Below are 21,610 nucleotides of genomic sequence, written 5' to 3' on the forward strand. Positions count from 1 at the left end.
TATTTTAAAAAGATCACTGGGGCAGAGATGTGGAAAGTAGACCTAAGGAGTAACATCGGGGAGACCAGCTGGGAGGCTATCATGTTTGTCCAGGAAAAAGGGATGGATGAAGGTCTGGACCGAAGGTGAACAACTTGTCCTGGCTTGCCTGGGACTGTCCTGGTTTTTAGCACTGAAAAGTCCCCCATCCCCGGAAACCTCTCAGTTCCAGGCAAATTGGGATGGTTGGTCAACCTAGCTGGATCTGAAGAAGGAGGATGGAGAGGAAGAGAGAGGTTTGAGAAGTGTTTGAGAGAGAAAATCAGCAGGACTTGGGGAAGTGAAGAGGAGGAGGTATCTGAGATGACTCCTAGGTTTCTGGCAGAGGCAACTGGTTAATGATGGTACCATTAAGTGAGAGACAGGACGTGGGAGGGGGGAGGGGAGGAAATAAAAACAACCACTAACACACATATTGCCCTGACTCGGCTAAGCACTCTTCCAACGAGCTTTACATATTGCAATTATTTAATCCCCACAACTAGATAAGTTAGGTACTATTATTATCCCCATTTTACAGATAATGAGACCGAGGCACAGAGAGCTTGATAACTGCCTAAAGTCTCACAGTTGGGAAATAGCACAGCCAAGGTCTGAATATAGGCAGTCTGGCTCTAGAGGGCTCTTAACTATTAGAAAGCACTGAATTTACTTTTGAATATTTTGAGTTTGGGGTGTTGTGGGACATCCAGTTCATGCTAACTTAGTTGAATGCAGGAGTCAGAAACTCAGGAGTGAATGTCAGATCAGGAGATACAGATTCTGGCGTCCTTAATAAATTGTATTAAAACTGTGTAAGGGGTTTGACAGAAGTTTGACAGAAGTGAGCCATAGGTAGAAGTAGAGAACAGTAGTTATTTAAGGCACTAGTTTAGAGTCCAGGGAAAGAGGCCAAAAAGTAACAATGAGACACATCAAAGAACTACAAGAAAGTAGTCTCAGGATTCACAGATTTAGGAAGCTTAAAAACTCAGAGGACAGGGCATCAGCTCTAATGGTGGAAGTCATTCAAAACTGATCAAAGGAATAGAAAACTAGGGAGAACTTCCATGAGTGTTGCAAGCTAGCTTTATTGGAGTATTAACATATAAACGTACTTTCAAACATATTTTCAAGTTAAGGGTAACCGCCGATAGAAAAAGAAGAACATATAATTTCCAAATCATCAGAGGGGGAACAATAAACAAACAAAACCTGAGTACAAAGAAACATAAAAAACAGCAAAAAACATTTTAAAAACCCCTGAAAGCACAGCATAAGATGGCAAAGTAAGATCAAATAGCACATAAAGTTAGTGTCATGGATTAAACTCTTCTTTATTAGAAAACAAAGACTTTCAGACTGAGTCAGGATAAAATCCCATTTATAAGAAGCGTAGCTAAAATAAAATTTAAATGTTTTAAAAATAAAAGAATGAAGATTTCTGACTTCAAAATGGCAGTATGTATTTTCTCATTTTCCTTTTTATAATTCGCCTCAAAACAAGGAAGTGCATCTTTAATGAAACTAGAAGATACCTAAAGCCCTAAACTATAATATATATTTGAGTACAGAGAGAGTAAAGTCAAACATAAGGATCAAAACTCTAGAAAGTTTCATGAATTGGAGGCTACAGTTTCCACAGATAGTGCGAATAAGATGGAGCCTAAAAAAGAGAATTTATTGAAAGTTGGTATGAGGAACAATTAGGTGACTTCAGGTTCCCATTTCTACCCTCAGCAGCCAAGCAATGAATCCTCCCTCTGCCACAGAGACCAGAGAAACTAGACCAGAGAGACTCTGGACTTGCGGATACCACAAATAGAGAAGGAAGGAGTGAAGTGCTCTACTCCATATAGTTGGATTGCTGAATGATGAGAGCTCTAATCACCTCACCCAACCCAGATCCAGCAGTCCAAAATCCCCTACCCCTTCATTCCCCAAGGCAGGAGACTGAAGGATCCTTTTACTAGAAAAACGAGACTGTCCTAGCAAAAACATGCATATGCTGATATCTGGGTTCCCCGCCCATGGAAAGGATCATGGCCTTCTGACTGCCCACTGAGAAGCCCTCCCCTGACTCAGCTTTTTAGTGTCTCACTCTAAATGTGAATAGGCAGCCAAGGATACCATGTATTTGGAGAGAACCTCTAACATAAAAAAAGAAAAAAGAGAGAGGCCAAAATGAGCAAACAGAGAACAGGAATTCACAGGAAATAGACACAATAGAGAGAGCAGAAGAAAACTTCAAATAAATAATAATTACTATCTTTAGAGAGAAAAAGAAGATAATGCATCAATGAAGCAAGAATAGAATACTATTAAAATGTATAGTTAGAAAACAAGAACGAATTCTTGAAATTTAAACATTCAATAAATGAACTTGAAGAAAGCTCCCAAAACTTGAAGAGAAGGAAAATGGGAGAAAAAAAGATTAGAAAATAAGAATATCACTCTAGAAGGCCTAACATCTGACTGTCTGTAGTTCAGAAATAGACTAGCAAATAGAGGAAGGAAATAATTTTTAAAACTGTAGAAAATATCTCAGAACCAGAGGATTTGAGTCTTTAGACTGAGAATATCCTTAAAAGATCCAAAATAATGAATGAAAAAAATCCCACTATGGCATATGCTTGTGATTCTTCAGAATCTTCTATGAAATGAAGTATCCGAGAGAGAGAGAGAGAGAGAGAGAGAGAGAGAGAGAGCGAGAGAGAGAGAGAGGAGTCTCATACAAAGAAGGCATCATATTTCACAGCAGCAGTAATGAGAGATGAAGAAAATTTGGGTTCAGAACTGAGATAGAATTGACAAAATCAAAATCATAACGGGAAAGTTGACAAACCTCTCTCAGTTTTAAATAGATGAGGTGGACAAAAAAGTTGTAAATTAGAGTAATATGTATTTGATTTGATAACTAAACATCACACTTTATATTCTGTAGATAGAAAACATGCATGTATTTTTAGTTGTCTCAGGATATTAAAAAATTGATCATGTGCCAGGCACTGAATAAAATGTCAATAAATATCAAAATTGAAGATGTGTTTGGCTGTCTCAGGGGCATTTGCTAATATCAAGAATCAAGGGGCTTGTATTCAGTAGACATGGAGGATAGGAGACAAGGTCTTGGGCCCCAAATGAGGCAGGGGTTTAAGACAGATCCCCTTCAAGGACTATTGAAGGTTATACTCTCAGTGAGAGACTAGATTAGGAAAAAGGCACGAGCAGCAATGGGAGATCACAGGGAAGCTTGTCTGCTGTGGTTTGTGCTGTGAGTGAAGGCGAAAAGTCTCCCCTGGAAATTCATAGCCACAAACCTGTCCATATATGGATTTGGGGTACAATTTTACACTGTCTGCATGGTCTGGAAATTTATGAGCCAAGAAGTTAATTCAAAATGTAGTCCGAGGCTCTTGGCAAGAGCAAGTACAGAATTTCTCTAGGAGGACAAATTTTCCACTCAGGTTTCCCACAGATAAAACTTCAACAAATATGAGTTCACTATTGAAGAAACATTTAGGAAATTAAGCTACCATGGGCGTCAGTGGACCTAATAAATAGAAGGATTACAGTCCCAATAATTTAGATAATGTAAATACAGAAATCAGACTATAAAGTAAAAATGTTTAAAATGATAAAGAAATATGAAAAGGAATAAAAACTATGAGAAATATTTTAACATCTCCAAAATTAAGAAGTATTTTGCAACCAATGTGATAAGAAAGCACTGTTCATAGTTGGGGAAGTATTCTTTCTTTCTTACTGATATGATATCTTTTAATTTGATGAAATATGGTGTTTGAAAAAGAATCAGACATATGTAATATATAATCATACTAGAGGCAGAAATCATCAAAGAAAAACAATTAGTAGATTTTGCTATCTCAATATATAAACCTATTTTAGGTAAAATAAATCATAAACAACATTAAAAGACAAACTGAGAAGAGTATTTCCAAAATACATGACAAATAAGGGATTAGTCTTTGCATATTGTAAAATAGAGACGCCACAATATTAATTTAGGATAAGTGTAATAAACAGGAAATACGCAAATGAAGAAATAGAAATAATCAATCAATATAAGAAATTCTTCCACTTCATCAATCGGTAATGAAAGAAATAAAAATTGAAATAATGAAAAGTTTGACAAATTTGCAAAGATAAAAATATTAGCCAATGTGTTCATTGTGCAGCAAAATTAGCATTCAAACACTATGGTGAGAATGAAATTCGGTATAGATTTTCTGGAAAGCAATTTGGCAAAATATATAAAAAATCCAAAAATATGGGTGCCACTTGAGTGTGTTATCATTTGTAGGCATTTTTTAAAAAGGCATAACAATGATTTTCAGCACATATATATCCCCAAGTATGTTCCTCACAGTATTGTTTATAATAGTGAAAAATGAGAACTTACTTAAGTGTATTATAAAAACTCAACTAAATAATTATGCAGGCATATGTAGCCATAATGTAATAAATATTTAATAAAATATGTTTAATGACATAAAACATAGTGACATAAGATCCTGACAAGCCATATTCATAATGCTTTAGTATATTTTTAAATAAAAACATCAAGTTACAGACCAGTATGTATGTAGCTAGCTATCAATTATGTAAAAATATATAGGGAAAAAAGGCTGGATACCTAAAAATTATACTTCAAAATATTAATAGTCATCCTTTCTAGATGATGAGATTACTAGTAGAGTTACTTTTTTGTGCTTCTTTGTATTTCCCAAACTAAATAAGAAAACCTTTGTTTATAAGCTAAAACATTATTTTAAAAAGAATAAAAAATATAAGGACTAAAAAGTGACCTTTGGTCTTGGTGACATGGTGGTGACTTTTCCACCATGGGGCGGGCTGTAAGCGGATGGTAGTGGGTAGGACAGTCATTGGTAAGGCACTGGAAACTCCTCTAGAGATATCTCTCAAGAAGCTTGACTGAGAAGGGAAGGATGAGATAGAGTGGTAGCCAGAGAGATAGTTGGGTCATGGCAGAGATTTTTCTTTCTAGGATGGAAAAGACTTGAATATGTTTATAGGCTAAAATAAAGGAGCAGTAGTGAGGGAGAGATCAAACCCGGAGAAAAGAGAACTGGAAAGATGGAGAAGAGTCAGGAAGAGATGGAAGAGAAAAGTGTTGAGTGATGCCAAGGATCTGGTTGAGGGGAGTGGTCATGAGTTTGCTGTGGCCCTAAACTACGTGGTTGTTGGATCTAATCCAGAAACATTCAACCACTGAGCATACAGACTGAGGAGACGGCTTGATCTAAAGTGAGTGTCTGCCTGGTTGGTGGTATGGGGGAACTGAGAGTATCTGAGAACACTTTTCAGGTGTAATCATGGGGTCCAAGGTCCAGCTGACTAGGAAAATAAAGTCCAGAGAGGCCATCAGGTAGGGAGAAAATGGGTGAGCCCTGTCTGTATCAGTAAGGGAATCCATATTGATAAGTACCAATAAGGGCAAAGGCAAAGGGCAAAGAGCAGCTGTAGGGCAATGAAGTTGAAAGAGGTGGTGTGATTTGGTCAAAAGTTCGGTTGCTGTTGTTTAAAGTCTGGCTTTTGTGTAATGCAGAGAGATGCCAGATGTGTGTGCATTTTGTAGTTATCTGGGTCTTCAGGCGGTCAGCAGTTGGAAGGCAAGGCCTTAACTCTTATAATGCCTTATTCATGTTAGATGATGTTTAATATTTTGAACCGACTGACTGGAAAGCAGATTCTTTCCAACAAGAAGACCTGCTTCAATAGCAAAGGCTCAGAAAGGCTCACAAATCCCTTTCTCTGACCTCTGGTCTCCTAGCTACCAAGCCTGTTTGAATATCTTCAGTTCCCATTCTACCCGGTACTTACAGAGAAGGACCTTCCAGCCAGGTTGGATGACTTGACCACCTCTATCACACTGACATTCAGGCACATGTGGTCTGTAAGGGGAGCAACGATGGGGGGCAGTGAGTGGGCTTTGGAACTGGGAGGAATGAGATGGGGGTTGGGCAGCTCTGAATGGGCCTCCAGGAAAGTAGGGGTGTTCAAGATTCTAGGTCCTATTCTAGGTCCTAAGAAGACCTTAATGAACCCATCTCAACCTCCCATTTTTAACCCCCTTCCATTACCTGGACTTTCTGGACTCCACCTTGGTTCTAGCCAAATTTTAATTTCTTCCTGATCATCCCTCTCTCTTCCCTGGTGAAACTACAAAGTTTCTGCATCTTCAGGCTTAGCAGCTATCGCCAACCCAGATCTCTTTCTTCACCTCCTTCTGCACCCCTTTTTCAGTGGGAGAAATTCTGTTGAACTTCACTGCAGCTACTGAGCATATTGAAAACCGAAGGAACACCTAGCCCGGGATGTTGTGTACGACAAAGGAGGGTTCTTAAATGTTTATGCCTCTGAGGAGGGTTCTGGAATCACTTCTGATAGGGTTTTGTGGTGGAAAACTTGTAGGAGGCATCAATTGGGGGGTGGGGGGCTGGTGGGAGACTTGTAAGGGAAATAGAAGAAGTACAATTTTAACAATAAGAGTTAACATTATAGTTTACTATGTGCACATAAATTAGTATTTCATCTCCATTTTGGAAGTGAAAAAAACATGTAGAGAGGTCCCAAGTAACTTGCCCGAGGTCACATAGTGGTAAGTGGTAAAGCTGGACTTCGAAGCCTGCCTTTAAGTTTCTAGAATCTGCACTCTTGACCAACTCTGTGATCACCTCTTGGTTAAGAGCTATTGCCAAAGTCACATGTCTCCTTTGTGGTGTTAAAGACCTACAAGTAAAGAATGTTTCTCTGTGATAGAGTTTCACATAATTATCCACAATTCAACCCACCTGGAAGACATTTTATCAGGAAATGATCAAATCAATAATTATTTCTTTAGTTTCTTCTTTGTGCCAAATGCCAAGAAAATTTAGGAATGATGGTACCCATATATGAACACGAATGCCTTATAGACAGACAGGTGTCATAACTGGAATGCTAGCAAAGCCACAGAGGATTTTAGAGTCAGAGCAATTACTCGTAGTTGGACGGGAGAGGAGGGAAGGATCAGAGACAGCTTCTGCATAGGCATTCCAGCCTGGCTAATGTGTCTTTTCATTCTATGTTTATTGTGGAATATTCCAGATTCATTCATTCTTTTTAAAACAAAATTTTGGATAAAAAGTAGCGCTTCATTTATTCAGCAAATATTTATTTTGTATCTACTACTGTGTGCCAGGACATGTGCTAGGCACTAGGGGTAGAGTGGTGAACAAGATACATCTCTGCCTGAGTCAAGTTTATTTGCTCTGAAATGATCTTCTACAAGCACCTGTGAGTCACATCCCTTAGTTCTGGTCTGTTGAGATTTGGCAATCACAGAGGAGGTGGTAGAGCATAGTAGTGAGGAATATGGGCTCCTCTGTGAGATCACCTGAGATGAGACCTTGGGCAAGTTATTTTTTTGTTTGTTTCAGTTTCCTCTCGAGTAAAAAGTTGCTAATAATAATAATACCTATCTCATTGGGTTAATATGCTTAAAAGAATTAATACGTTTGACATAGAACATTACCTGGCCTCTGATCAATGTGTGCAATGGTTAGTAATCCACATTACCAACCTTTATTCCAGGAGACCAGGGAGCTAACAAGAACTCATGTTTATAATTTATGCATATAACTATCTGCACATAAATAGGTATTTTTATTATCTACATTTGGATTTAGATCATTAGATAGCTATCTTATTATCTAATACATACATACATACATATATATATATATATATATGTATTATCTAAATATATATATGTATATATTTAGATAATTAGCCAGAATTAGATAATTTGGACTAGTGATGCCTTTTGTGAAATGGAGAGTACCTGCCCCATGGAACAATATTCAAAATAAAAATTTTCCAGACAAAACTCAACTGGCTCTGTAGGCCCAATGCAGAAGCCTGAGGCCAGTTACACCTCCTCCATGTGGTCCCTCCACCTTCCAGCTTGTATCTCATCAGGCTGCAGAGGTGTAATTCAGTGCTAGAGCAGGAATTATTCAACAGTGAGCATCTGAGGGCGGGAACTATGCTTCACCCAGGCAGCCTGGTGCCCAGTCCTGAGCCTAGCATGAGTGGGAGCTCAACAACATTACACAATCTCAGGGATGGAGCGGGAGGCCTCCTTCACCTGGCTCACTGCATCTCCTATCACTTGACCCCCTCTTCCTCTCCCCCTGCCCCTAGCTTTCCCCTTCTTGTCCCTTTTTTCTCTGCTCTGATTTTCCAGCTCCTCACCTTCAGTGTCACTGGCTGGAAGGGCCTTCAGGACCAGGCCAGTGGCACGCAGCGAAACGGCGACTTCTTGGGTCCGGTGGCTGAGCAGGGCCTAGGGAAGAGAATGTAGGCACAGATGGGGGTCCTCAGGACAATCCTGTCCCCATGCATCCTCATGTCAGCAGTCTTGCTTTCTGTCCCTGCCCCAAGAGCCTTTTCTGTGTCATTAATGTCCCATAAGGGATACGGGTTTAGAGTGCTCTTAGCCCCAGGGAGCATGTGCAGCCTTCTAGACCCAAAGGACTCCATCTCCAATGCATCTGGTCAGCTAGTGAGGAAGGTATTTTTGAGCAAGGGGATAGCCCCCTTGTTTTAAAAATCAGATCCCCTCCTTGTCTATATGTAAGAACAATCATAACCCTCACATCTCTGCAAAACTCTCCGAAGGCTAGGAAACTGGGGGCAGTGCCAAGAAAAAAGCAGAAGCTTCCTCTGGTTCTGTCTGCTTCCCCCTATCCGCATCCCCCCACCCCTACTGTCCCACATGTTCCTGACACCTGCTTCCATACAGCAGTACCTCTTGACTACCTCCTGACGATGCCCGTTCCACTGACCTTCTGGTAGCAAATGGAGAGCTCAGCCCCTGGGCCCTCTGCCATGCCTCTCCTCCTGGGTGAGAAACCATCTAAGGAAAGATGAGAAGAGGCTGAATGTGGGTGTCCCCTCTCCCCCCTTCGCCCCCACCATCTTCTCCACCTCACTGAGGAGCCTAGGCTGCAGAACTTTCACAGCATCTGTCCCTAGGTGAAAAGGCAGCACCTCAGGAGGCCCAGGCTGCCCTTCAGTCTAGATGAGCTTGGAAGGAGCTGAGGGTACCCTGGTGTTCAGGGAAAGTGGAATGGGGGCATCACTAAGTAAGAGGAGGGAGGACCTTCTGGAAATGCGGTTAGGGGAAGCTGAGTCAGGGCGAGCTTTGGAAAAGAGGGGAACAGATCCTTACCTTTGGGGAATTTGGAGTCTTGGATCTTCACCTTTAGCTCAGTGAGAAAAATGTCCTCTGAAGAGTCTTGGCTCAGGTCACTGAAGAAGATCTAGAGGGAGAGAGGCAGGGAGGGAGGTTGGATGGAGGTTAGAGGCCAACTCTCTGCCAGAGGCGGCTCCTACTTCCAACCCCCAGAGCCTGAGGATGTGGATGGTTTGGAGTGTCTAGAGGCAGGGCAGGGGTCTTCCTTCCCATCCCACCTTCCAATATTAGATTTTAAGCTACACCCAATGATTACTTAATCTGACTTTGTCCATATATCTATCCATATATCATATCTATAACAATATATTTATAAATAGTGGAAAAACTATTACTGAAACCCAAACTACCTGTAACCACTACTAATGGGGATGACGGGAGCAGGGGACAAAATTCATATAATGGAGGTTATCGAATCTCTTGTAGACACCAGTAAGAGAAGGCCAGAGAGGAGAACTTGAGTCCTCCACAGGCACAGAGAGGTCCAGGGCTGTGCAAGGGAAGGGTTAGTGAGCTGATTTCCTTTCAGTGAGACTCGGAGGAAATTTGGGGGGAGGAGTGGCTCCTGAGGGAAGAGAGACAGATAAAAAAGGGTGAGGCAAGGTGTGGATGGGGTAAGAGGGAGGATGTTGGAACAACAAGGAAGAGTGGCCACAGGATTTTTGAGAACAGGGATGGAGAGAGAGAAGAGTGGCCGCCAGAAGCCGGGAGCTGGCTTAGCACTCACAGTGAGGACTTAGTGTTTTCCTGTTGACCATAAACAATTTCACAGATGCCAACATTATTAGGCAAGGCCGTTCCGTGACTGTAATGGGTCAAGAAAGAAACCAGACCATGCCACAATCATGTCTGAACACAGGCAAAAACAGAAACTCTATGTGGGTCATTCCCCCTACCCTCCTATCTTGGCAAATATAAGTGGCTTCTGCTTTTTAGGGTCAAAGAATAATAGTAAGAACTACTGAGATTCCCCAGCCATAGAATCACTCCTGCTTCCTGACAGCATCCAACCCAGAGAAGAGTCCAGCTTTTGGGAACTCTCTTCAAAATCACCCAGCAGGAACTCAAATCATATAATAAGTTCTTTCTAACAGCCTCTTCCTGAGATGCCTCATGGTTCTCCATGGTGTGTTCCCCCTCACTGCAGCAAGTCAGGAAACCCAACTCTGCTCAGCTACAGGTGTGCTACTGGGGACCTTTGGCTGAAGGGCAGTGACAGCTATCTAATCTTTAATTAAGTCATTTGCATTGCTAAGATGTTTATTCCTTTTACCAGTGAACTTTGAGAGTTTTTTTCCATTTGTTTGTTTTGTGTTGTTTTGCTTTGTATTTTGGAAATCAAGGAAAGGGCCTAACTCCTTCATTTAAGTCAAAATCAGGAAGGCAATAAAGAAAAGGTCTACCACAGGATGCAGAGTGATAAAAGTTCAGTAAGACAGGAAGCTAGAGGCAGAGGCATGAAAAATGGGCATTCACAGAAATCCAGAGATTAAGAAGATACAGTTAACAACCAAGAGAGTCTGGGTGATTTTATGACATGCAGCTGGCAACCTGTGTTTCCCCAGAGCCAGGGTAGTGGGATCCTGGGGTCCAGCAGGCTGCCATGGTATCCTTGGAGCCCCAGGTGGAAAGCTTACCTTTACTGTATAGATTTGGAAATAGATAGGTTGAGTGCCCATGCGAACATAGTAGGTGATGACATCCAGGATGAAGGGGTCTACAGTTCGGGATGTGCCCAAGGAGGGAGGCTGTGAGGGAGACAGAAGATGTTTTCAGCCACCTCCCTCAGTGTTACTATGGGAGGTATGACTTTCTTAATAGAGAAACTCCAAAGCCCCCTACACCCTCTGTGATGCACTAACCCAGCTCATTCTTCAGCACAGTCTAAGCCTTTTGTATTACTCAATTTCAACTCCTAGTCAAAATATACCTGTTCAAAGCACTATCTCCCCAGGGGCTCTGATTCATTTCAATTATACAAAGACATATTGGGCACCTCCATGTGTAAGGCACTGTGCTGGGCGCTTGAGGTAGACAAAATGCTTGAGAAGATAACTAATGATGAGAGAATCTCAACTGGGTTTCAAATTTGGAATAGATTTTCACTAGCCAGGTAACCTTGGGCATGAGAGGTTGAACCAGATGATCTGATATATCTGAATATATCTGAATATATTAATTAATTAGTGTTTACTTGTTATTGGGAAGGACTAGTGCCATGTCTTACAGACCTTCCTCAACCCCATACAATTATAAAGCATAATGATTGAGTTTTTTAGGTAAAGAGAACAGAATGTCTAAATAGACTCCGATAGTATCTGAGTTGGAAAGAAGCTCAGAGTTTATCTAATTTATCTTGTATCCTATCCTATAATATCTCTTCTGATTCTCATATCTGGTCTATTGAAATACTGTTTCCTTCAAAAAGGTCACGCTGAGGAACTATGAACTTATTCTAATGATGCTGTCATTGCTCACACTGTTTCCAGTCTTTACATGTGGAAACTTGCTTTTAGAATAAGTATAAGGGCCATACAAATTATTAATTATAAGAGGGAAGGAGAGCAGGGAAAACCCAAAATCCTACATGTGTCCTGGCAGGGGAAAAGCTACCAACAAAGGCGCATAAATGAGACCAGCATTAGATGTTCCTCCTGCAATGTCCTTCACATTTCAAGGAAAAGATATTTTAATACCCAGCTAAACAGTGTTTCATATATATGCAGACATTTTCAGATAAGCAATAATTTTGAAAACATGCCTCCCACGAACATCTTTATTAGAATAAAAGATGTAAGAAGGTACCAATCAGGCAATGACACAACATACAGAGCTCAGTTAAATGGCAAGTTTAAAATCAAATACATAAAAATCAATAGGTTCTGTTTATACTAGCAGTAACTACTACCCAAATATAATGGGAGAAAGATACCATCCATAACTACAAGAAAAAACTTCAAACATGAAAGGTAAATTTAGCAAGAAATGGGTAAAAGCTATACAATGAAAACTGTATAACTATCCTGAGAGATATACAAGATTTTAATAAACAAAGAGTTATACCACACTTCCAGAGAGGGTGATTTAATATGTTAAAGATGCTAATTCTCCTCTAAATTTCAATCCTAATCCCAAAATAATTTAAAAAAATGACAACAAATTAATCTGGAAACAAACATAAATAAGCATAGTCTGAAAAGTTTTGAAAAAGAAGAGTAATGGGATAGGCTTACTCTGACAGCTATCAAAATATGAAAGTGCTAATTCGTACAGAAATGAATAGATTAATGAAAAAGAATAAGTATCTAGAAATAAACTCAAGCATATGTAAGAATTTAGTGACTCATAAAAGTGACATTTTAAATTGATAGGTCAAAATGGTTTATGCAAAAAATAGCTTAGGACAACTGGCTAACCATTTGGAAAATATGAAATTACATATTTCACACTAAATGCTGAAATTATTGCAGATGGGTTATTGAACTGTAAAAATTGAGGTATTAAAAGTGTTAAAATATTAGTGAATATTTATTTAATCTTGGATATCATTTAATCAGTGAAGAAGGCCTTTCAAAGCATAAAATTGCCATGTATAAAAATATTAAACATCTTTGAAGAATTAAAGTAAAGAATTTTAGGGTTTTAAGAAAGTTTAAACCTTCATGTGTAGCAACAAAAAGCCAATCAGTAAGGTCGAAGTACAGAAATCATGAGACAGCCATACGCACATTATTTAAAAATGCAAAAGTAAAATAAAAATTAAAAAAGTTGAAAGTGGTTCCTCTCCTGTACTGGTGCCAAAGAGTATATTTCTTTAGGTTTTTAAACTTTAAACTTATTTGCATTTTAAATATGTGTGCACACATTTATTTGGTAAAAATAAAAGTTATTTTTAATGAAACATTAAACTTATTTAACCGAGTCCTCTTTTCTTTGTTTAGAATTGTGACAAGTCAAATCAAATTGACATATGTCCTCTTTTTTCTTTAATATATTTCCACAAAAGTAGATTATGTTACTAATATAACTATTAAATCGATAAATTAACACATGAATACATGCTTTAGTAAAACATAGAGAAATGAAATGTTACATATATTGCAATGTTTGTAAACAAAGTATATATTAAATTTGATAGTAAATATAGCTTCTTGAAGGGATATGAACTTGATAAAGAAGTTTTTTTAAATAAAGAGAATATGCATTCCAAAAAAATATTAAACTTCTGAAGATCGAAAAACACTACTGACATAGTTAATAGCAAATAACAAAGAGGAATAATATGTCTGCAACACATATGACCACAAAAAGGGTAAGATTCTCTTAATATATAAAGGGCTTTTTAGATGAGTAAAAGGTTAACTCCTTCCCCACGGTCGGCCAGGGTTAGGGGCTGGCACTGTGTTTGTGGTTAAGAGATCGTGCTCTGGAATCAAACTGCTTGCTTCCAGGTGAGACTCTACCACTCATTTTCTTACTTGAGACAAATTACCTAATCTCTTCGTGCCTCAGTTGTTTGATCTGAAAAATGAAGATATGGCAACAACACCACCTGTGGACAAGAGTATCTACTTGATGGGGATGCTGTGTGTAAGTGCTTGCCACATGGAAGTGTTCAAGAAGCATTAGCTACTAGAATCACAAAGAAATCATCACAGGAAACTGATAAAAGAAGGAATATAACTGGCTTACTCACTTAAGAAAAAATGTTTTACTTCATCTTTTCCATAGTGGTCCTGTCCAATGTACAATTGTCCCCTGATATCTGCAGGAGACTTGTTCCAGGACCCCCTTGGATACCAAAATCCAAGGATGCTCAAGTCCTTTATATAAAATGGTATAGTATTTGCATATAACCATGCACATTTTCCTGTACACTTTAAACCACCTCTAGATTACTCATAATGCTTAATACAATGAAAATGCTATGTAAACAGTTGTCACACTGTATTGCTTAAGGACAAGAATAATGACAAGAAAAAAAGTATGTACATGTTCAGTGCAGACACAACCATCATAGTCCTAACTACATAGTACACGTCAGCAACAATGTAACTTTTTTTTCTGAATATTTTCTATCTGGGGTTGGTTGAATCCCCAGATGTAGGACCTGTGGATATGCAGGGCTGACTATAGGTGCCTGGTCAGTGTTCCAGGTAAATTCCAACCCCTAGCTGGTCAGGGCTCCTCTCCTATATTCCTTTCCTTCCTCCTTCCACCATTGTGCCCCTGGGCTGACTGTTGAGGTCCAGGGTCAAGAGTAGCATCTAAAATAGCCCCCTCCCATTTCCCTCCCACCCTCCTACCTTTGCTGCCCCTACCATCTCTGCGAGCTTGTGGATGGCTGGGCTCAGGGTGTTGATGGTACTCTCATACCACGGGTCCGCACGGCCCAGGAACGCTGCCAGCTCCCCGAGCTCCAAATGCCTGGATGATGCGGGCTTCTGGGGATAAGGGGATGAGGCTGGCCTCTCAGGCCCTCTCTCTGACACTCTTACTGGCTGGAGGGTCCCCAGGTACCAGCTTTGGGAATGTGGTCAAATCAGTCTCTTGGGGCTATTTCTGAACCATGGAAAGATTGTTTTGTTTACTACCTCAGAAGAAGCTAGAATACCCTTTTCTGAGGGCCACTTGCCAGGACCACTTGAAAAATGAGCATCAGCCTTGAAAGGGGAGAGACAAGGGTAGCTTGGAATTTAATGCTCTCCAATAACAATGCTCTCTGCAACTAATTCCATTAGAAATACAAAATGAAAACCAGCAATGGGAAGGCTGCCACTGTGAGAGAACATCTCTCTGACCACATTCAACCCACAGGGCCCACGTCTGTGTCTTCTGGAACAGTTGACCTCTGAGGTCTCTCTCAACTCCATATCCTGAGGAAGGGTGACCCTACTTCTCAGAGCCAGGGGAGGCAGAGCTGCAGTGTAGCCCTGCCCATCCCTTAACCCAGACTCCTGCTCCTGACACCCCCTCCATCCCTCCCTTCCCATCCAGCCACCTCAGGTGTCAGCACAGGGATGTAATAGAGCTGCAGGCTGAGTCTGGGAGTGAGGCAGAACATCTGGGTCTCTCGTTTCCTGGGAAGGAACAGCAGAACACAGGGATGAGGGCAGGAGTTTTGGCTTCAAACAGACTTGGTTCCTCATCCTGGCTCCGTTCTTAGTTATCTCTTGACTATTGATTTACCTGATCTCTCTAGCCTCTGTTTTCTCATCTATGGAATGGGCTCACTGTGCACCACCCTCCCCAATCCAATCCTGGCTTCTGCTTCCTGATCCTCCCTAGCCATTCCTTGATCCTTCACCAGCCCATGCCAGGCCCAACTGTGTCCTCACTATGCCCCACCCTAGCCGCCCTCCTTGGGGCCCTACCTGAGGCTGTGGTAGGCCTGGGCCAGGCGCCCCAGCATCCTGTCATCCCCCAGTACCAGCACCCGGGCCGTGTGCAGGCGGGAGACACCGGGCAGCAGTCCCCAATTCCCACTGGGCCTGCCAGTTCTCTGGTGCAGCCCCAGGGGCCCATCCCAGCTGCAGGGCATCAAGATGTTAGGGGGCCACACCCGCTTCTTGATGCCCCCTTTTCGCTGCAGGCCAGCATGCTCCATCTCAGGGCTGCTGGGCGCTTGGAGCCTCGTCGAGCTCCTAAGATGCTCGCTCAGAGTACCACTGTCGGTGGACAGCACGGACGCCCGGGCCAGCATCCTGTCTGGCTGAAGGCCCTGCAGATCCAAGGCCTCCAAGTCAGCGCTGAGGCGCACTTGGGATTGCGGGCATAGGAAGAGAACCAGTTCCTTCCCTGGGATGCAGAGAAAAAGGGGACCGTTACGAGGGAGAGGGTACAGGAGGCTGGCAGGGCCTTACCCTGGCAAGGCCTGGGGTTCCATGTTTCTCAAACACTGTTTAGCTGAACATGTGTTAGATGTTCCATGAAAGGACATAGGTTCTGTGACCAACAGACTGAGAACCCCACACATGCCTATTACCTCTTGTTGAGTTCCGTCAGTAAACATCTTAAAGGCTCTGAGAAGTCCTGCAGTAAAGAAATCAGCTTAACCCAGTACCTCCTGACTCCTAGAGCTCTCTTTTTCACATTTGCTCATCAGCATCCTCCTATTCTCTGATCATCCTTCCCCTGAGACGCAGATAACAGACCATCAGTTCCTGGAAAGACTCCCAGGCTTTTCTATACTATCTTCATTTTATTTCCCATGAGGAAATTGAAGCCCAGAGAGAAAACTAAGTATGTCTGGGGTGACACAGCATGTGAAAGGAAATGACGGACTTGAACCCTGTTCACCAGTCCAGCATTACCCACTGCATCCGGTACCTTTGTCTTTCCCTCTCCCTTGACAAGAGCCAGGGGACAGTGGGACAGGAACACCAGTGTGGAGGGAAAGTGTAGGTGATCAGGTCTCTCTGAAAGACACCCCCCTCCAGATTCAGGAACCATAACTTCTTTTGTGACTGCCTTCTTGGGCACTTGCATTGTCTGTTGGCATCATCATGGGCATGTGGTACTTTCTAGACATGTGAGACCAGTGGCTAATGAACCAAACTATTCTGACAGAGAAAATGCATTCTTCTTCCAGACGTACAGAACAACTCAGGGTACAAGGAACACACTGATGTATACACACAGAGACACACACAGACTCATACAGATAAACACAGATACAACCTAGACACGCACAGATGCGCACACAAAGACATACATAGACACACACAATAGATATAGAGTTACACAAAGACACACAGACACAATAGATACACATACAGACACATATAGATACATACACAGACATACACAGACAAACAAATATACAAAGACACAGACATGTACACACACATACACACATGTACACAAACACACATACACAGATGCACAGAGACACACACACACAAAGACTCAGATACACACATATGCCACTGTTTTCAGCCAGCTTCCATGGAAGAGGTCAAAGCATGGCACTTACAGAGCTGCTCCTCATCTGTCCACAGGTGGAAGGTGATGTGTGGGCTGGGCAGAGGGATGTTTGGTGGCCGGTCTGGAAGGGGGTCACCTGAAGGAAGGAGCAGGCTATGGAGACCATGGAGGAGAGCATTGTTGGATTCTCCTCTGCCTTCCCCTCCCCACCCTATTCTACTCCTAGCTCCTGTATGGGGTCTAGAAGGGGTGGCGAAGACCTTCACCCTCCTATATCTGTTCTTGTTGGGTTCCTCTCCTTCTCTGCCACTAATGGCTCATCCAGGGCCTAACACCGCAGTGGTCCCCTCTGCACAAGAATGCTTAGAAACTCCCTGTTTCCTGCAAATTTTCTAGCTTAGCCTTTAGGACCCTTCACAAATCAGCCCACAGTTTTTTTCTCAACCTTTTCTCCTATAGTTGATCCCCCCTCTGACCCCATATTGCAGCCATACTGCCTTTCTCATTGTTCCTAGACATTCTGCCTACATCCAGATGAGGGGGGAAAGGCCTCTGTATTTCTCAGGGTCTCTTCCAGTGGCTTGCACACAGCAAACACTCAATTAATGTTTGCTCTTGTGGGTAATGCTGAAGAGAGCTCATCAGCCAAGTACTAAGGACAGCAGGAACCCTGAAGTCCATGGAGAGACCAGGCCCAGCCCCTCCCCCTGTCCTCCTTCTGGAAGACATCCTGACCTCTCCAGCCCTGGTGGTCATTCTCTCCCCAGCAAACCTTACTGGCTGCACACTGGGCACACCTAATGGGTACCTTTAGGGTCTAACTTCATCATAGCATGGCTCCCTCCCTAACAAGGCTGCAAGCTTCCTTAAGGGAGACAAATCAATGTTCACAGAACACTTACTACTTCTAGGCACTGTTCTCACCTGGCACACATTGCCATCAGCAGATCCTGCCAGTGAACCTGGGCCACAGGTAATATGATTATCCTCACTTTACAGAGGAGGAGCTGGGGGTACAGAGAGGTTAAGTAAGTGGCCAAAGGCCACACAGTAAGTGGTAGAGCCAGAATTTGAGTCCAGGCAGCCCGGCTTCAGAGTACCCAGGACACTGTGCTCACAACCACTGTACCATGATGCCCCCGTAGCAGCAGGGGCTCAACAAGGGTGCTGGCTGGTTATTAAGATGTGTAGGACAAGTCATGGTAGGAGGCAGGTGCTGGATGTGGCTGTGAGGGTAGGGGTGTTCTAGACCAGGTCTCATCCTGTCCATGCAGAGTTACTGCTGAGTTAGCAAGTTGTACCCAAAGAGAGCAAAGCCAGATTTGCCTCTGGGTTTGCCCCAGCTTCAGGAGGAGGGAGGCTTCATGGACGGACATTTCCATGTGGTTATTAATAGAGGCACAGAAGTATGCAGAGGTATAGAATATTAAAGCAAAACAAGAGAACAGAAGACTGGAAAGATAGAGAAAGTCTTGGGGGGTCGGGCACCCTGTCTTCCTCACCCTGACTTCTGCGGTTTCCACCATCCCTGGGCTGCCAAGGTCAAGCCCCAGGGCTGGCATACTTATCTCTGCCCACGGTTTCTAGTCCTTAGGTCAGTACCATATGCCTAAGGTGCATGGTGTGTTCTGCGACATGCAGGCTGACAGATTCCATGGGTGCTTTGGGAGACCATGAAATGGGACACAAATCAGAATCATCCTCCAACAGCCAGAAAGACATGTTCCAAGACACTTCTCAGGGTTCTTTAGGGTTTCCCAACCCACATGAGCTTGCTTCCCATGAGTAAATGGCATTGTCTTATAAAAATGCAAATAGGAAGCGTGTGGAACAAAAATCGATGATACCAGATGTAAGCGATGTTGACTCTGCTGCTATTTTAGATACTCTTTAGAGCCTCCCTGGACCATGAGATCCTTTGGTTACTATAGCATAGTGGTTAAGAACTAGAGGCTGTGTTTGGATCTTGGCTCTGTCACTTATTAGCTGGTGATCTTTGGCAAGATTTATAGCCTCTTTCTCAGTTTTCTCATCTCTAAAATGGAGATAATACTTTCATATCTCATAAGTTTACTATGAGGATTAATTGATTTAATATATGTAATATATTTGAATATACGTAAAGTGCTTAGAACACTTTACTGGGGTCTAGTAGGTGCCTTGCAGATGTCAGCTGTTATGACCAAATTACCCACCTTTTTAATCCAGGACCTTGCAAGCTCCTGGGCACCCTCAGTCCCCAGGTTCCTAGGAGCGGCCAAGTGTCCCACCCGGCCTCAGTCACCCAGACTCCTGGCAGGCACAGCGGTGCTTTCTGGCGCCCCCTGCAGGGTCCTCCAACCGCAGCTCACCGCACCTGGGCCGGGCCCTGCTGCTGCCGCTGGTCGGCCCGCCACTTACCGCTGCAGCGTCCCCTGGCGGCCGCCGCCGGCCCCAGCAGCGAGCAGTAAATCTCTTCCAGCCTTTCCAGGTGTCCTTCCCGGCTCGGGCTGGTCTCGCTAGCCATTTGCTCCGTGGCTGCTACCACTGCATGGAAATAGTGCTCCAGGGCGCGGCGGGGGCTGGCCTGTCGGGGAGGAGCGTTAGAGCCTGAATCCCAGCCCAGCAACCATCCACCCCAACTCCGATGGCAAATCTACAGGTGCACAGACTGTTCAACCTGGCACCTCCCCTCTGCCCGGGAGGGGGTGGAGGGCGCCAGACCGAGCTTCCGCGCCAAGGCGTCGGAGCCGCACAGCCAGGGAACCGCTCCTGACTTGCCACAGCTGTTGCCAGATGCCGCCTGCAACTGCAGGGCCCTCTACCTCGCACACCCTGATGTGGGGAGATAGCTGGTGACCCGCAATGTTGGAAACCGAATGGGGCAGGGATGGCGCCCACTCTCCTTAGATCGTCACCAAGCACTTGGATCAACGTTCTGCCCCACCAGGATGTAAACTCTAGGAAGGCAAAGGTTTGTCTGTTTTATTTATAGCTGCATCCTCAGCATCTAGCACAGCTCCTGGCACATAGTAGGTGCTCAATAAATATTTTTGAGTGTTGCCTAAACTGTCATCCTTATACTGCCTTGCCATAGCACCTAGACTATTATTTATTAGTTATTTTTCTTTAAATCAGCTCACTTTTTTTGGTTCAAAAGTATTTCAAAAGGAAACTTTATATTGCTACTCTAAATAAAAAGGCTAGTGTCACTTGTCATAAATAGAAAATAGCTAAGATGAATATAATGATCACAAAGCTTTATATTAAATTCTAGCCAGGTACCACAGTCTGCCAAGGCTTAAGAGCTTGAAACTTGCTTTCTCTTTTTAAAAAGGGAGATTAGTAAGTGTGAAAGAGGTTAGGGGCAAAGCACAAAGACAAGCCTTTCTCCTTAATAGAAACGTGTTTTGAAAGCGTTTCTCATGGTGCCATTCCCTGCTCTTTAGCATGGCAGCCTCCTGCCTCCAGTGGTATAGCTCTGACACTCTGAGAAGAACTACCCTAGATCATGGTCTCTGGCTGTCTTCCCTCACCCCTGACCCCCTCCAACTAATCTCATCTTATAACTGGAGTTTCAGGGTCCAAACAAGTGACATGAGCAGGCACAACAGAGCTTGCTCTAATCTTTCGTCCGAGCTAGAGGTCTGCTGAGAGGGGTTTCAACTTCCTGAGCTATGGCAGTGTGAGTCCTTCACACTAGCTAGGACTCTAATAAATATTTGCTGAACAATTAACTGAATAAACAAACACATTTAGAGGCATATGGAATCAGAGTTGGAAGGGGCCATAGGGATCATCTCATCTTAGTGCTTCATCTTATAAATTAATTATTTATCGAGCATCCACTATGTGCCAGGCACTGTTCTAGGTGCTGGGGTACAGCAGGGAACAAAACAGACAAAAATTCCTGTCTTCATGGATCTTATAGTATAGTGTGTCTCCGTGAGGGTGGGGGTAGATGATAAACAAGATAAGTAAAATTTATAGTATAATAAATAACAGTAAGTGTTGAAGATAAAATAAAACAGGAAAGGAGGACGTGAATTTTGGGGAGAGGCTAAAATTTTAGTGTGATCAGAGAAGCCTCGCTGAGAAATTACTTTTGAGTAAGGACCTAAAGGGTTTTATGGAATATTTAAAATGCCAGCACATCCACAGAAGAACATAATCAAGCACGGGGGGAAGGACAGTGGCAAGGGCCCCGTGGGTCCAGGGTGTAAATGTGTCTGGCGTGTTTGAGGAACAATAAGGAGGCCCGTGTAGCTAAAGCAGAGAGAAAAAGGGAGAGTATAGGAGATGGATAAGCGATAGAAATGAGGATGTGGGGGCAGATCACGAGAGTCTTATAGGCCATTGTAATGACTTTGGCTTTGACTCTGAGTGAAATGATATGATAAATGC

General features: G+C 42.9%; 1 protein-coding gene across 9 annotated transcripts in view; it reads right to left on the reverse strand.

The window, feature by feature from the left end:
• The window catches only part of PIK3R6 (phosphoinositide-3-kinase regulatory subunit 6), a 59,541-nt gene that overhangs the window by 5,546 nt on the left and 32,385 nt on the right, over positions 1 to 21,610 (reverse strand). For all 9 annotated transcript variants that reach the window (XM_039847325.1, XM_039847328.1, XM_039847324.1 and 6 more), the window contains 10 exons: positions 19,628 to 19,793; positions 17,277 to 17,363; positions 15,676 to 16,099; positions 15,303 to 15,381; positions 14,623 to 14,745; positions 10,939 to 11,049; positions 9,278 to 9,368; positions 8,892 to 8,962; positions 8,299 to 8,389; positions 5,884 to 5,954 (listed from right to left, as the gene is read on the reverse strand). In XM_039847325.1, the coding sequence (XP_039703259.1) occupies positions 5,884 to 5,954; positions 8,299 to 8,389; positions 8,892 to 8,962; positions 9,278 to 9,368; positions 10,939 to 11,049; positions 14,623 to 14,745; positions 15,303 to 15,381; positions 15,676 to 16,099; positions 17,277 to 17,363; positions 19,628 to 19,793 (1,314 nt within the window). The remainder of the gene's footprint in view (positions 1 to 5,883; positions 5,955 to 8,298; positions 8,390 to 8,891; positions 8,963 to 9,277; positions 9,369 to 10,938; positions 11,050 to 14,622; positions 14,746 to 15,302; positions 15,382 to 15,675; positions 16,100 to 17,276; positions 17,364 to 19,627; positions 19,794 to 21,610) is intronic.

This window comes from Pteropus medius, unplaced genomic scaffold, assembly GCF_902729225.1.
Source record: "Pteropus medius unplaced genomic scaffold, Ma_sr-lr_union100, whole genome shotgun sequence".
Classification (NCBI taxonomy): Eukaryota; Metazoa; Chordata; class Mammalia; order Chiroptera; family Pteropodidae; genus Pteropus; species Pteropus medius.